General features: G+C 35.1%; 1 protein-coding gene across 1 annotated transcript in view; it reads left to right on the top strand.

Moving 5' to 3' along the window:
- LOC150108428 (histone lysine demethylase PHF8-like) overlaps positions 1–16,346 on the top strand; it is a 391,806-nt gene that overhangs the window by 107,388 nt on the left and 268,072 nt on the right. The window contains exon 9 of the mRNA XM_090415841.1: positions 8,781–8,887. Coding sequence (XP_090271967.1) covers positions 8,781–8,887 — 107 coding nt within the window. The remainder of the gene's footprint in view (positions 1–8,780; positions 8,888–16,346) is intronic.

Here is a 16,346-nt window from a genome sequence, read left to right as displayed (position 1 = left end):
AAAAATTTCTACAAAAAATACCTAAAAAAGTAATTTCCACTTTACCAGTATTAGTGGCCTAAATACAAACATAAATGGTTAGCATTACTACTCACATTTAAATTTAGTCTGTTATTTCTAATAGAACCTCAACTAATGGACACAGCTTCTTCTTTGATCTGCTGTGGTTCAGAATTTTTTTGGCCTAATATATTATAATTTTGAACCCCAATATATTTTTACTTATCTTTATTGAGATTTGTTTTCTGCATCCAAATACCTAAAGAATAAGGGTGTCTTCTTTAAGGACATCAATTATCATTCAGACTATCTTCTCTTTTCCAGCTTCACTAATCATACAGGAAGAAATGCTGCAGTGTTTTGATAGTGATCTAACATGTATTGTCCAGTTCTCCTCTTGGGAGCTCAGAACATAACTTAATCCAGGTCTTTTGTTGACTACAGTGCTGCTAAATAGTATCATTGTAGTGTCTGTTGTTTCAACTTCTTTGTCCTCTTCCTATGGGACACCTGTTGATAGTAGAAGGTGACCTCTTAGTAATGATCCTCTCTCTCTCTCTTTTTTCCCCCCCTTGTTTTGGATGCTTTTCTTCCTATTCTTTTCTTTGTTGTACTTTTTGCAAATCTTTTTCATTTTATTTTCTCCAGACTACTATCATTGAGATTCAGTACCCTGCCACTGTGTTCCTGTGCAATTGCAACCCATGGATACCTGGAAAGAGTGATCTGGTGGTGTTCAATTCACTGCTTTGGTCCCTGCTTCAACAAGAATGGTAGTCATGAATGGCCTGGCAAGAATCATTCAGCCAGTTAGCTCACCTCTTAGGATCAACAGTGTCACAGTATGCCATCTTCTACATGAGATAAAGTCCAAGTTTACTCTCTAGTGCTAGTATGATATCCAGGATAACACTGCCATTCCACTTCTAAGTGCAGTCATTGTATGATATCCAGGATAACCCCCCATTCCACTTCTAAGTGCAATCATTGTATGCAGAATGGTAGACATCCAGGTATGGGGTTGCACTGAATTCTTCCTCTCCTGGATAGAAATTCTTCATCCTGGTATCAGGATTTTCATAAGACCTCAAAAGAAACTATTGAGGCATAATTATAGCCATAATTTTTAATAATTCATTTTACAGGAAAATATCTTTCTTTAACCAGAAGGGTATGAAAGAGTTAAGGATTTCCAAAAGCTATATTCAGAGTATCATCTTGTGAGGAAATATGACAATAACATCTCATAAAACATGACTCTTTTCCAGAAAAGTGATCACAGAGTGGCATCTTCTTAGTGTTGCAGATGAGGAACTTTGCTTTGGATTTGAAAGAACAAGAGATGACATTCAGGCTGGACTCCATTTCCCACATTTTTCGAGATGCATTGATGATTAAAGAGCTTAAAATTAAAGAGTCTGCACACAAAACACCTCAAATCTTTCACAGTCGACCACAATGCAGTTGTGGTCACCTGTGAAAGATATCATTATCAGTAATAATTTTACTGCTTCTTGAAAGAAAATTGCTGAAGCAGTTTACATACAGAAATGAAAAAAATACAGATGTGTTGGCAAAAATGAGTGGTGAAAAGAGAATAGAACATTCCTGTGACCACGTATCACTTATGACACTCAGTCAAAAGGATGAGTGCATAAATACAAATGTACATGTATGGTGGAATCAATCTTGAAAACTTTGAGCAATTTTTGTTATTAAAAGAACTGCAATGATTCAATGTAGTTTTTTGAATTCTTGAACTGTTTACCTAGTTATGATGTGTCCACAAAAAAAAGGAAATCGCATGCCAGTTTATTATATCATGGACAGCTGTGAAAGACATTATGATCAGTAAGGACAAATATCTTGAAATTGCAATGTGTGCATAAAGCTCCATTAAAAAAAAGATTAAGCAAAAGGAGGAAATTTTATTGCTTCTTGAATAAAAGCTGCTGAAATGGTTTTTAGAGAGATGGGAAAAAGTTGTGTCAGCAGAATTTTTTTGTTGGACTGCATGGATCATATTTCCTGATTTAAAAAAAAAAAAAAAAAGAGTTTAATTTGCACTTTCAAATGTAAAGCCAGTTCTAGATTGTTTTGGTGTTTGAAGAAGAATAGAACTGAGATCTAACCATCTGCTAGGCATGTGCAACTTGTAGGCATCCAGGAAAGTGGTGTGTGTGTGGGGGGGGGAGGGATCCTGGAAGTTTTTCACTACCTTGGCTTCTGTTTCAGCAAGGTGGGTGGTCCTGGATAGCCCAGCCAACTAGTAGCCTTGCCTACAAGAGTCAGTGGTGTTGCAGCAAGTCTCTTACTCCATAGTCTGGGGGAATGGGGGATCCAAGGTTTTGCTGTGGTGTTGGTAAGGCATCCTGGGTAACCATGGAATACTGCTTCTGAGTGCATTTATTGTTTGCCAGACCAGATAATTAATGTCCATGTGTAGCTCCATAGTGGGTGGAGTTTTAGCATCGTGTTGTACCAAGTGCTGATACTTATGTGCATCTTGATAACAGAATTAAGAAACAAAAGCCATGTGATACTAGTGTAAATTTACCAGTGTTAATTTATGCATTAAACATTATGCATTCAACAAGTGAAAAGATAATAGGGAAAATGTCACCCTTCTTTATTCAAAAGGATTTAAAAGGACTGGGAAGAAACCTCAAAACATTTAAGAAACTAACTTTTGGTGATATTCTTGTGAAAACATCATGTCAGTAAGGTAGATTGCTGAAAGCAGCATCACTGAGTGGAATACTAATCAGCAACACCTTATAAAGCACTAAACTGTTCTAGAGGAGTAATATCAGAATGGGAGCTCCTTAGAGGAGATAAGTTCAGAGCTTAAAGATCAAGGAGTGACAAATATGACTTCACATTCTGATACACAGGGATAGTCAGCTGGTTCCAACCAGGAACATCATCTTTACTTTTGATACACCAAACCTTCAACAGCTGTAAAAGCATTATCGTGTTAGGCTATATATCTTGAATTCCCTGAGATGCTTTAAATGTCAGAAATATGGGCATGCCCAAACTGCCTATTGTATCTCTACTATCTGTGCCCGATGTGGTAGTAAACAACATGATAATAAATACTGCTCTGCCAAGAAAGCAAAATATGTCAACTGTCAGGAAGGATCGTTCTGCATACTCCCATGCACGTCAGCAGTCGGAGGATGAAAGAACGGTATAAAAGATAAACACAGAAGAAAATATATCAGGATGTAAATAGGAAGTGAGCCACCACCATCACACCTGTCTTGAAATCCTCTTGAAGGTGGCAGTTAAGAAAACATTAAAATCATCTCAACACATCTAGTCCATCATCTGATTTCACTATACCTGAACTTTGTGATCATAAGTGTTTTTCTATGGAATTCATCAGTAGCACAACCTATGGTCTCACTCCTAAAACAACTCTAAAAATGATCCCTTCTGATGATAACTTACTTGTAAAATAAATTATGGTAAGAATATCACTGAAACACTGAATAACACTGAAACTACCAGACATTCCCACAGAAAAAAATGGATACTTCTGTACCAACCAAAAGTAAATTAAACTCACCAAACAATCTGGACACATCAGATGATGTATTAAACATTTTTCCAGAGGAAGAGATGGACACTCGCCATTCATGCTTTCTTAAACCAATGGATAAATATAAACATCAGAGTAACAAACAATTTTGGATTCAATTTGCATCATCAATTGATCAGACAAATGCAAAAATTGTATGGAATAAATTTCCGAGCATGAAGGGTAGATATAGAACACGTGATTTTTCCTACTTTGGATCATAACGGATATGTTGTTGCTCTACCCAAATCCATTGCCTGCACTTTGGGAGAAAAGTTTGCTAGAATCTCGACAAGCACTTCATATCCTGCTGAATTTTTAATATTGAAAGAACACCAAGACAAACAACAGCTCAACTATTAGCCACTGTTCGTTTAGAAAAACATGATAAGAGATACACTCCTGAAATGAGAACATCTAGTTTCAATGTTTTTTTGACAAGGTAAATGGTTCTTGTCCATAACCTTTTACAATGTCTTGAGAAGGAACTAAAAAGAGCTGTTACTCTGTCTCATGCCAGTGCAGGAGGTCCTGATGACATCTATTATGAGATGATAAAATATCTTCCATTCCCGTCTCTTGATCTCCTCTTATTATACATCATAATACAATTGACCCTTGAAGAACGCAGGTCCACTTATATGCAGCTTTTTATGAATAAATATATTTGAAAATGTTTTGGAGATTTGTGATAATTTTAAAAAATGACTAAAAACTGCATAGCTTAGAAATATCGAAAAAATTAAGAAAAAGTTAGGTATGTCATGAATGCGTAACATAAACTAAAGATGCCAAGAAATTATATTATTGGTTTTATCCTTTATCCACATGTGAGCAAACAAAGTTTGTATGTCGAGTAATTTCACGACTGGGCAACTCGTATATAGAGGCTAATGACTTCACCTCACTTGCCTTAGTATCCCATAATGCAAAGCACATATACTTACAGACATGTATAATGCTATGTATTATGGTGAGATTCTGCAGGAATGGAAAGAATGTATGGTAATTCCATTGCACAAGGGTGATTCAAAGACCGATGTATCAAATTATCAACCAATTAGTATCTCAGGAGTGGTGGTGAAGATTTTAGAAAAATTGGTTAGGCTCACATTCAGAAATGGGTTAATAGTGAATCTTTACTTTGCAATGAGTAACATGGGTTTACTAAGTGAGGATCGTGTTTTAGCAACTTGCTCACATTCTGTAACAGTGTTACCATTGAACTAGACAAGGGGAATGGATACTCCATGATACTTCTGGATTTTGCTAAATCTTTTGACAGAAAATAGCATGGTAGATTGTTGCATAAATTGCAGAATATAGGTTTGAATTATAGAATATTAGTGTAGATAAAAGGATGGCTGACTGACAGATATCAAAAAGTAGCATATGAGGGGATGTGAGTCTGCAAGAATTAAGGTAACCAGTGATGTACTACAAGGATCAGTCTGTGATCCACTGTTATTCGATATGTACATTAATGATACTAGGAAGGATTTGATAAGCGACATACAGCTATTTGTATGTCACTTATCAAAGTATCAGGAATGCTGTACTTGTAAGAATGATTTAAATAGGCTAGAATTGTGGGCATGGGAAAATGGATGTCAGTAAATGTAAAGTCATTCACTTTGGCGTGATTAGATATCCAATATTGTATTATCATTATGTTGGTGAGATTTGGCCTGAAGAAACTGATGAGGCTAGTTATCTTGGAGTGTTAGTAGATAGGAAGTTGAAATTCAGGGGCCATGTAGCAAAGATTGCAATTATAACTCAAAAGATAATTACAATGCTGAAATGAGCGTTCACATGTGAAGATAAAGATGTCATTTTGCCTCTTTACAAGGCCTTGATAAGACCTCATTTGGACTATTGAAAATTTGTAGACTGAAGACACTAGCAAAACAAGAGAAGGAGGGGTGATATGATTGAGGTTTACAAACTTCTGAAAGGGTCATACAGGATTTCAGTTAATGGGATTTTTCAATTTATGGACTGAAAATGAATGGGGCTAAGAAGGGGGGGGGGATTTTTCTCTCATAGGCTGATGCATGATTGGAATGGATTGACATTGGATGTTGTGCAAGCAATGGGAATGAATTCAAGCATAAGTATGATAGCTGGTGCATGTAGTATGCGGACTCCCTCGATGAGTCCTGACTACCTGAAGATCTCTCTTAACAATAATAATCTGTAGATATTAGTCTAGTTGGGGGGGGGGGGGGGGGTTAAGGATCTAACTGAGAGGAGACCTCCACTTCAAAGCAATGTAGAGAACCAACCAGAGCTTCTGACCTAATGTTCAATCCTCTCCTTCTCATGGTGCACCCTGTTAGGTATCCACCAGGATACTGAACAAACGAGGATAGGCTGGCAATTTGGAATTTAGCCGAGCAAATTCTATTCTTATTCGCTTAAACCAAAATATAGAATGATGGTACAATGACACTATTTCATGCTGGCTGGGGTGTCGCTCGGTTAAACAATGCTCTCGTTTTCGTCAGGGAACCAGGGAGAACATCGAAAAGTCAGCTACTGGAAAAAATCCTGAAATACATCCCAACCCAACATCTCCAGAGTTCAGGATCGGTACTATCAACTTAGGAAGCCTGAATGACAAAGAAGTGTAACTAGCCGAGGAATTGGATAAGTAGCAGATTGACAAAATAGGAGTGACTGAAACAAAAAAGACAAAAACTGGTGAGATTTTTCTGAGCAATAAATACAAAATGTTATATTCAGACAATGACAATCGAGTTTTCTTCAGGATTTGCCACTGAACCTCCAAGGTTTGATTGATTCCTGTTCTCATACTCTTTCATTTTTTCTTCAATAATGTTTGCATGTTATAGTCTACAGTTCATATCTGAGAGTTGCTCAACTTTTATTTGCTTTACAACTTTCTTATATGTTCTTCTTTTCAATACGAAATTCAATTTTATTCTGCTCAAGACTAAATGGTGATGATCACTTCCTATGTCAAATCCTCTGTACACTCTAGTGTCCTGCACCAGTGAGAAAACATCACTATAAACAATAACATAGTCAATGAGATTTTTCTTGTTCCTTGTCTCTTCTCTCCATGTGAATTTGTGTTTTATATTTTTATGTTGAAACAGTTAGTAATAAGCAGTCCATGTCCTGAGCAGAAATCCAACAGGTATTTGCCATTATTACTAGCTTTGCTCTTTTTCTCCACATTTTCCCCAAATATTTTTGTATGTCCTTTTTCATCGTGTCAGTTGCTTTCTCTAAAGCCTCAAAACATTCCTCCACATCTACTGTAGTAGAAACTTCTGTGTGACCATATGCACAAATAAGTCTCATTGTCCAGTTTCTTATTCTGATATTTGCCCACATCACTGTATTTGATGCTGTCTTTCATTCAAGAAGATTAGCCTCGTATTTTGTGTTGAATGCTATAGCTACTCCTTCTTTTCAATGATTGTCATTGCTTGAATATAACATTTTGTATTTATTGCTCAGAAAGATCTCACTGGTTTTTGTCTTTTGTTTCAGTCACCCCTATTATGTTGATTTGCTACTTATCCAGTTCCTCATCTTGCTCTATTTCTTTACAATTCAGGCTTCTTATGTCAATAGTACTGATCTTGAACTCTGTTGATGTTGGTGTTGGAATGCGTCAGGATTTGTTGTAGTAGCTGACTTTTAGCTGTTCACTCTGGTTCCTCGGCGAAAACAATGGAGGCTTTGTTTAACCTGGCGACTCCCCAGCTGGCATGACATTCTGTCATGTTGTTCCATCATTTTATTTGTGGTTAAAGCCAATAAGAATACAATTTGGTCTGCTAAATCCCAAATTGCCAGCCCATCCTTGTTCATTCAGTATCCAGGTAGATACCTAACAGGGTGCACCATGAGAAGATGAGGATTGGACATAAGTCCAAAGCCCTCGTCGGTTCTCCACATTCCTTAAAAGTGCAGGTCTCCACATTCCTATGTGGAGGTCTCCTCCCAGTAACCTAAACGATTTTTCGAATGTTTTCATAGTTGATGCAGCATCATATGGCATCACTGACTATCTCTCCCTGTCAAAATTTTGACACCAATCAGAATTCAGAAAACCCACTAATATAGTTAAACATGTGTTGACCCAAAGATATATTTCATTGAGAGGTTTTTTTATGTGAATTGGAATGTCTTTCCTTCAACATTTGTTTATAATGACAAAAGAATTATTTGTTTGTTTTTGTTTTGTAGAAATTATTCATGATGCACTGTAAATATTAGAACTGAAAACATAATTGTGAAAGGACTGAAAACATGTAATATGAAATTAATCATGTATCTCTGATAAAATACATGAGTTTTTCCTTCATGTCTCATAGATAAAACAAACTAATATATAAGTAGTTGTCATATCGGCTTCAACATATAGTAGGTAAACTGGGTAAAAAATTAGCCATAGCAATTTAATAAAAGCTTTTAAATTGACCAGGTTCATGATTGAACATGTGACTTTGATATATTAGATGACACATGTTGAAAGTTTGTTTTGCACTTGGTTAGACTATAAAAAATTTAGTTTAATCCTTTATCCTTATATTATATTATTAGATGACACAGTTTGCCACATGATGATTGATATATTTTTCTAACAAGCCAGCAAAAAATTTTCCTGCCTTTCATGTACATGTCTAACACTATAATTAACTTTGGAGCCAATATCTAACTGCAGTAAAATATACACAGATAAGCCAATAGACCCACTCAGTTGTGTATAATCTTTTTACCTTAACTGATGTATTTGCATTTTTTTATTAAAAACATCTAATATTGTATCCATATTTAGAATCTGCTGTAAGATTACTGTTTCACTCTAGATCTTCTTGCTCCAGTGTACCATCACTGTAAGATATTGTGGTACTTGTATGGTGAATCCTCTACTTCATTTGTATGAAACTGTGATAAATGCTTTCCTCTGATTTAAAACTCAGTTTCTTATAATAACCACTACTGGTTGTAAAGTTTATTTTATCAGCAGGAGAATTTCTGTGTTACATATGCTGAAAATCAAAATATTTTAGATATATTATTCTTTGCTTTAGCAGCATTAAGAATTATTTAAATTCATACGCTTCACTAAAACAATCAGTTATAGTGTATTTAATTGTATTGTGTATAATAATTCTGTATTTAATTATTTATTTAATATATTTAATTGTAGAATATATGAAATGGAAAAGCGAATTAAGACACCAGCAAAATTCCAGTTTCCTTCTTTTGAACCTATACATTGGTTTGCTGTTCCATATATTCTTGAACAGTTAAAGGGTAAGTAGAAACACCTGAAATACAGTGGACTCACCCTTAACCAGCTCTCAAGCTTACTTTTTTTTATAAGAATTTTTGATTAATGTTAATATTCATATTTTTATCTAGAGATAAATGAAATTAGTACACTGCTTTGTGTTTATTGAGCATTGCCATTAAAGTGAGGTTGTCTTTAACTTCTCTTAAATGAAACCTCTTTGCTCTTGTGTAAACATTGACTGCAGTTAACACTGTTTAAGATGGGCACCACTATATGTAATTTTTCTGGATTTTCAGTTATTCTGTTCATACATTTTTTTTTTGAAATTGAAAAAGAATGTATAAATGATGAATTTCATTACATAGAAATGTGGACATGGTGGTCTTTTTACAATATTTATTGTCAGAGATTGATTTAGGCTGCACTTTTGTTATAACATTTTTGTTTCTCTCATGAATGTAACTCCAGATTAACCACTTTTTTTTTTGAAAATACTTCATGATCCTTTATGCTTTTTAAGCATGAGTCCATATATTATTATTGATAAATTAAATGATATATTCTCAGGCAAGTAGAATGGCTTGTTTGTTAGTAGTTCAAGTTTAGTGATTTAATTCACAACACAAAGCACTAATGAGAAAATAAATAATATAGTTATTTACTTAGTTGTTGATATTTTGCTGGATTTCTACCCATTATTATAAACGTTCTTTATCTCTATTACCATGCTTTATCTTTATTTTCTTTCACTTAATATTCATGAAATTTTCGTGAATGGTCGGCTGCCTTAATTATCGACTGCTACCATTTATTTATTTCCACTAGATCTTATATCCTCATAGTCTATAGTCTAACAAATTTATTTGTTTTACGACTGTGCCAGTTAGACAATGTACTGAGTTCAAGATTATAAGATTTTTAATCTAAAGACAAAGCAGATATTGTTTGTATTCCCCACTTTATTAATCCTTACCTGAAATTAGTCGTGGCTTAATTATTGATCACTTAAACTTCTATCTTATGCAGGTTCAAAATTTTCGTCACGTACATACAAGATAATTTTGAACACCTGCTCTTTAATTATGGCCACCCTGTATATTATCTAAGCTGTCATAGAAAGATATCTCTTCCACATGATGCACAATGTATTCCTGAAAAGCTTCACTGGATGGTGTTCCACAAAGCCTTAAACTGGGATACTTCAATTCTGATCACCTTGTACATTAATATATGTATTTGTGTTATTAGAACATTGATATTATTTTAGAATAACAAAGTTGGAATGAATTTATTATACTTATTTGATTAGAAGTTTTTGATACTGCCATTGATGCCATCTATTCACTCCCCTATTTTTTCTAAGAATCCTCATATCTGTGGTCTCTAGCCTTTGATCGAGCACTTTATTTCTAACTCAACTCTCAGATCTATAACATAAAAAGTTTGAACATCATTTTGTACTAGTTTGGTGCTTTGGCTAATTTTTCTTTTATTCCATATACATAAATCTTATCTGGAACTTAGTAGAGCAATTTCTCTGTAATTCTCAAATTCAGTTTTATTCTCTTTTTTATAGATGGGAACTATTAGAGCTCTTCTCCAATCATCTGGAATTTAACCCTCTGAATTATACAGCATAACTGCAAAACTTTTATACCTCCATACTTAATCATTTTTAGTTGAATATCATCTACTCCCAGCTGCTCTTCCACATTTCAAGTTTCTGATAGTTTTTTCTACTTCAATTATTGATACGTACTCTTGTTTGCATTCCTCTTGAAAATGTTCTAGTATGGTTCTGTCACTGCTCGTTTCATTCAAAGTAATTACTCCAGACATCGAAGATATTCTTATCTTCAGTTTTCATGTCACCTTTGTCATTTTTGATTCCTTTTGCAGTATTTCCTCCATTTCTAAGCTTTTTCAATAGCCTACAGAATGTTTTGCCACCTTCCTAATATTTTTTGTATTCTTACCAAAGTCTTCCCATTAGTTTTGTTTAGCTACTTTTATTACTTGCTAGGAACTTTTGGTATACTTTCTTATTTTCCAGAAAAGTATACCAAAAGTATACTTTTACTACTCGGCCTTCTTGTGTCCACCATGACGTGCTTATTTTTCTATCCTTACAGACAACTTCACCACTTACCTTCCTAGCTGAATCAATCAATATATTCTTCTGAGTATGCCACTGAGACTCCATGGTTTGGTTCTTGTTTTCAAACTGCTTCAAATTTTCTTGAATGTTTGTATAGTCGAGTCTGCAGTATTTACCTGTAAAAGCTTCTTTTTAAATTTCTTTTCAATAATGTCCATTTTAACCTGCTTAGCACTAAGTAATGGTCATTTCGATTTCAAATTCCTTGTACACTCTTGTATCTTGAATCAGCATGAATTTATTACTATCAACAGTGACATGTTCAGTGAGGTTTTTCTTATTTCTCGTGTCTTCTATTCACGAGTGCTCTTTATTTTCGAACAGTGTCAGTAATGACTAGTCCATGTCCTGAGCAAAAATCCAGCAAAGACTTACTATTATTATTAGCTTTGCCCTTTTCTCTAAATTTTCACGAAACATTCCTATATGACTGGTGGGATTCATTTCCTATGCTGCTGTGTAGATCTCCAACAATGACCACTTTTCCATTTTCTTTATGTCAACTGTGATTTCTAATGACTTAAAAAATTCTTCCATTTCTTCCTTAGAAGAACCATCTGTCTGACCATAGGCACAAATAAGTTTCTTTGCCCATTTCCTGATTTTGAAGTGTGTCCATATCATACTTGAAACTGCCTTCCAATCAATCAGTTTATCTTCTGTTTGGTGTTAAATGATATCGCTACTCCTTTCATTCCTTGATCATTATTTACTAAGCATAACATTCTCAACTATTATTTAGTAAGATCTCACCTGTTTTTGTCTTCTTTGTCTCAGTAATGTCAGTTATATGCATGTGGTATTTTTCCAATTCTTCTGCAAGTTCAGTTTCCTTTCTTTTAATACTTCTTATATTGATGGTCTAGATGTTGAGTTGGAGATTGTTCCAGTAGCTGACTTTTCACTGTTTGCCCTTGTTCCCTGAAGAAAACAGAGATGAACTTCTTTAACCAGGCAATGTCCTAGCTGGCATGAAATCTCGTTTTGTTGGACTATCATGATGCATTTGTGGTTTAAGCCATTATAGACTACAATTTCATTAGATTGGCTAAGTCCAAAATTACTTGCCCATCCTTGTTCATTCAGTACGTAGTAGATACCTAATAACGGTGTGCATCACGTGAAGAATGGACATTAGGTCAAAAGTCCAGTCAGTCAGTTCTCTGCATTCCTGAAAGAATGGTAGTTCTTCCCAGTTATTTGGCTTTGACCCTTAAATGACCCCACCAGTAGTGTGTTGAAAAGCTTATGTGTTTGTCGCACATGTCGATTGGATTTTAACGATATAGATGCAAACACAGATTGATAAGAAAATAACTATTTATTGACTTAATTGCTAATATTTTGATGATATTCTATCCAGCATCTTCAGAGCACACAAACAAAGTTTGTTACAGTAGTGAGTTTGGGGGGGGAAAAAAAACGAGAGAGAGAAAGCAAGTATTAATTTGGTCTTAGGATTACTGTCTCGCAAATCTTTGGTAGATTTATACAGCCATACTTGTTAAGGTTTGGAGTATGTTTCAAGGCTTCTGTTGATTCCAGGAACAACCTGTATGACTTCTATGCTTCACTTTTGTTTGTTTTTTTTTTTTTTCAATTGATCCTGTGTGCAGGGATATCCAAAGCATGGTCTGCTAGACCCGACTTGCCATAGCGAAAGTGCCGGATATATTTTTTGTGTTCACTGAGGCAGATGTCCACAGTTCCTTGTGTCTGTCCATAATAGGCTCAATGACATGAATAGGGCACTTCATAGAACCCTGGATATGATAAGATACCATATTGTTGAGAATCACACCATCACCCTTTTCAACAATATGGTATCTTAAAAACACTAACCCATAGAGCTAGAGCAATTTGTTCCAATGATATTGCACTCACTGCCAAACTTTCTCACCTATGTCTCACCTTCCTGACCAATGGCTATAATCCCATAAGACAGATAAAATACTAAATGCTCCCCAAACACCCCCTCCCCCACTGTCTACCACAGAAGACTACAACAAGTCTGTCACCATCCTATACATTAAAGGCACATCTGAAAAGATATCTAGAGTGCTTAACAAACACCAACTACGCACTGTATTCAAACCTTATGTGAAATTGGCAACTCTCATCCGTTCACCTAAAGACAAATTCTCTCCTTTATCACATCCAGGAGTCTATGAAGTGCCCTGTTCTTGTCATCGAGCTTACTATGGACAGACAGGAAGAACTGTGGACATCCGCCTCAGTGAACACAAAAAATATATCCGGCACTTTCGCTATGGAAAGTCGGGTCTAGCAGCCATGCTTTGGATACTCCCCCCCGCACACAGGATCAATTGGGAAAAAACAAAAATGCTGCACAGAAGCTTTTACAAGTCAAAGAGGTTGTTCCTGGATTCAACAGAAGCCTTAAAGCATACTCCAAACCTCAACAAGTATGGCTGTATAAATCTACCAAAGATTTGGGAGACTGTCATCCTAAGACCAAATTAATACTTGCTTTCTCTCTCTCTTTTTTTTTTTTTCCCAACTTAGATGGCGCCTAATTAGGACTTGAGTCTTTGTGTTGCATGCTGCAATTGCTCATACTAGTCCCACTGTTACACCAGATTGTGGTTGTCTTGCTACTCTAACAAACTTTGTCTGTGTGCTCTGAAGATGCTGAATAGAAGAATAGAATACCAGTGAAATATTAGCAACTAATTTAATAAATAGTTATTTTCTTATGAATCTGTGTTCGCATCTATACCGTTAAAATACAATCGACCCCATCAGTACTTTCTTTAGTATTTATTCCTAGAATTTCAGAGAGGTCACTAAATTCCCTATTACAAACCATGCACAGTAATATATTATTTGTGTGGTCTCTGTGGGTTTGCTATAGTAAGTGTCTATGCATATACAGTAGATGCCACTTATTGTGATCACTTTGGGACAGTCGCTTTTCGATAACGTTAAGTAAAGGATATAAAATAATTGCAGCATTTATTACTATTTATTGTTATGAACATATGTTAATTTATTGTTATAAACAACTTTTTAATAAGCAACAACATAAAATTTGTTTTAACTTATCTAGTGTTGTCTGTCGTGTCTTTGAATGTAGTAATTCATGAATAAATTACTCATATTCATAATGCCTTTCGAAGTTTGTTGTTCTATGTTGCACACCACAACGAAGTATTCGTAGAGCTTCTTGCATCTGGGCATTGTTTGGAGGAGCTTCTAAAATTTGTTTTTCTATACTTGCATTAGGTTCACTTCCTTCTATTAGTTTAAAATCATCATCGGAAGCAGCTTAACATATTTCTGACACTGACATTTGTGGTCACCACTTCAACGTTGTTATCAATATCCAACCATTTTCAAATTTTTCTTTTGACATGCCATCTGGGGATTTATCTAAAATTTCATTTGTAAGATATTCAAATTCTTCAGAAGAAGGAATTTCCGAGTTTGTCTTAAAAAAATCCACCTTTTTTGGAAGCAGTTTTCACTAGTCTTCTCTGAGACTTGCTACCAAATGCAATGCACCAAGAAGGGAAATCTTTTTTACAATTGCACTTGCATCAGATTGGTCTTTTATATAATCAAATTCAGCTATAATTCTCGCACTAACTTCCCTGCGATAATAAGCTTTAAAAGCTCGTGTGATGTTCTTGGTCACATGGGTGAATTAACAATGTAGTGTTCGAAGGCAAGAAAAAAAATTAATTTGATATTCTTTAACAATAAATTGTTTGTGTGCACAGTGCAGTTGTCTACTAACAAGACAGATTTTTGCTTTAAAATCCCACTTAACTAACCAATTGTTGAAAATGTCACTAGTCATCCAAGCATTTGCACTAGAACAGTAATCAACAGGCAAACTTTTGACACCTTTAAAACACCGAGGATATTTACCTTTCCAATCACTAGGAGCACTCGTTTCTCACCTTTCATATTAGCACAACAAGTCACTTGCTCTTTTGAAGATTTAAATCCTTTAGTACTTTCATTTTTAAACAAATAAGTATGCCCAGGTATTGCACGAAAATGGAGTAATGTTTCGTCTGCATTGTAAATATCCTCAGGAAAATATTCAGCACTAATTTTTGCCACTGGTCTTAATCCATGCATCAGCTGATAAAAAATCAGCACTTTTCTCTTCACCATGAATATGCTTGTACACAATATTCTCTCAATTTTTCCACCTGTTAAACCATCCATCAGTTGCAATGAAATTTTCTTTGCCCATTGTTTTTGTAAGTTATTCTGCTTTGTGACGTATCAAAGGCCCATTGAACAAAGTATTCTTTTCACGAACATTATTAAACCACATTTTTAATTCTGATTCAACTTGAGTATCCTTGCCAGATTTGGCTCTCTTCTGATCCATGTTCTCATTAGTAAGAACTGAAGTTTCAATGTTTGATCTGTTTTTTAAGATCTTACACAAGAGCGGTTGTGAAATATTTAAATGTACAGCTGCACTATGCTGACTCATTTTGGGCCAATTATCATAGCACTCCAAAATTCTTTGCTTTTCTTAAAAGATAAATCTTTTACGTTTTATACTTGCTTCTGCCATAATGCTAAGGGCTGTTTTAACGAGAACTTAAATTCAAATTCTCTTACTGAAAGAGAGCACGAAAATATACTCAAAAATCATAATTTGACTGTATTTATATCCCCCCCCCCCACACACACACACATTTGCTTGGAAGATATAGATTTATGGAAGAATAAGATTAAAGGAAGATTAACGAAAAAAAGTCAGATTTCAGCAAATGTTCAATGTCACATTTTCTCCTCATTAACCCTTATTTCTTAGAATTCTGAGACCAAAGGCTAAACATTCGAGGATTTTGATAACAATAACCGGAACTTTGATTATAATAGGATTATTTTTAATTCATTTTAAATGGTGTGTTTTGGGACCGACTGATTTTGATAACAATAGCCGATTGATAATATTATCCGCGATCACAATAAGCGGATTCTACTGTATTTAGTTTCATGTTTTGACCAGTTGCTTTCTTATTGCATATAAATTTATCTTGTTACTCTCCATAATAAATTTAGTTTAATCCTTTATCCAAGTGTAACCCTGAAGTATCTTCAGGACTGAGGTAACTCGTGGTAAAGGTGGACCAAGCTCTCATCACTCCTTGTCTCAGTTCCTCCCATAATGCAAAGCACATCTCCTTACAGACATGCATAATGCTATGCATTAAGGGAAGGGCCACTACCCAAACCGGCTTCGACCTTTATCAAAGTCTCGTCAGTGGGAGCCAGACCCAGAAGTGATGATACTAAGGCAGAAGCAATGGAGAAGTCGTATTTAACTA

Source organism: Typopeltis vanoorti, chromosome 3 (assembly GCF_054136105.1).
Source record: "Typopeltis vanoorti isolate ZY-2024b chromosome 3, IOZ_Tvanoo_1.0, whole genome shotgun sequence".
NCBI lineage: Eukaryota > Metazoa > Arthropoda > Arachnida > Uropygi > Thelyphonidae > Typopeltis > Typopeltis vanoorti.
The sequence above is the reverse complement of the archived record's forward strand: the minus strand, read 5'-3'. Positions and strand labels throughout refer to the sequence as shown.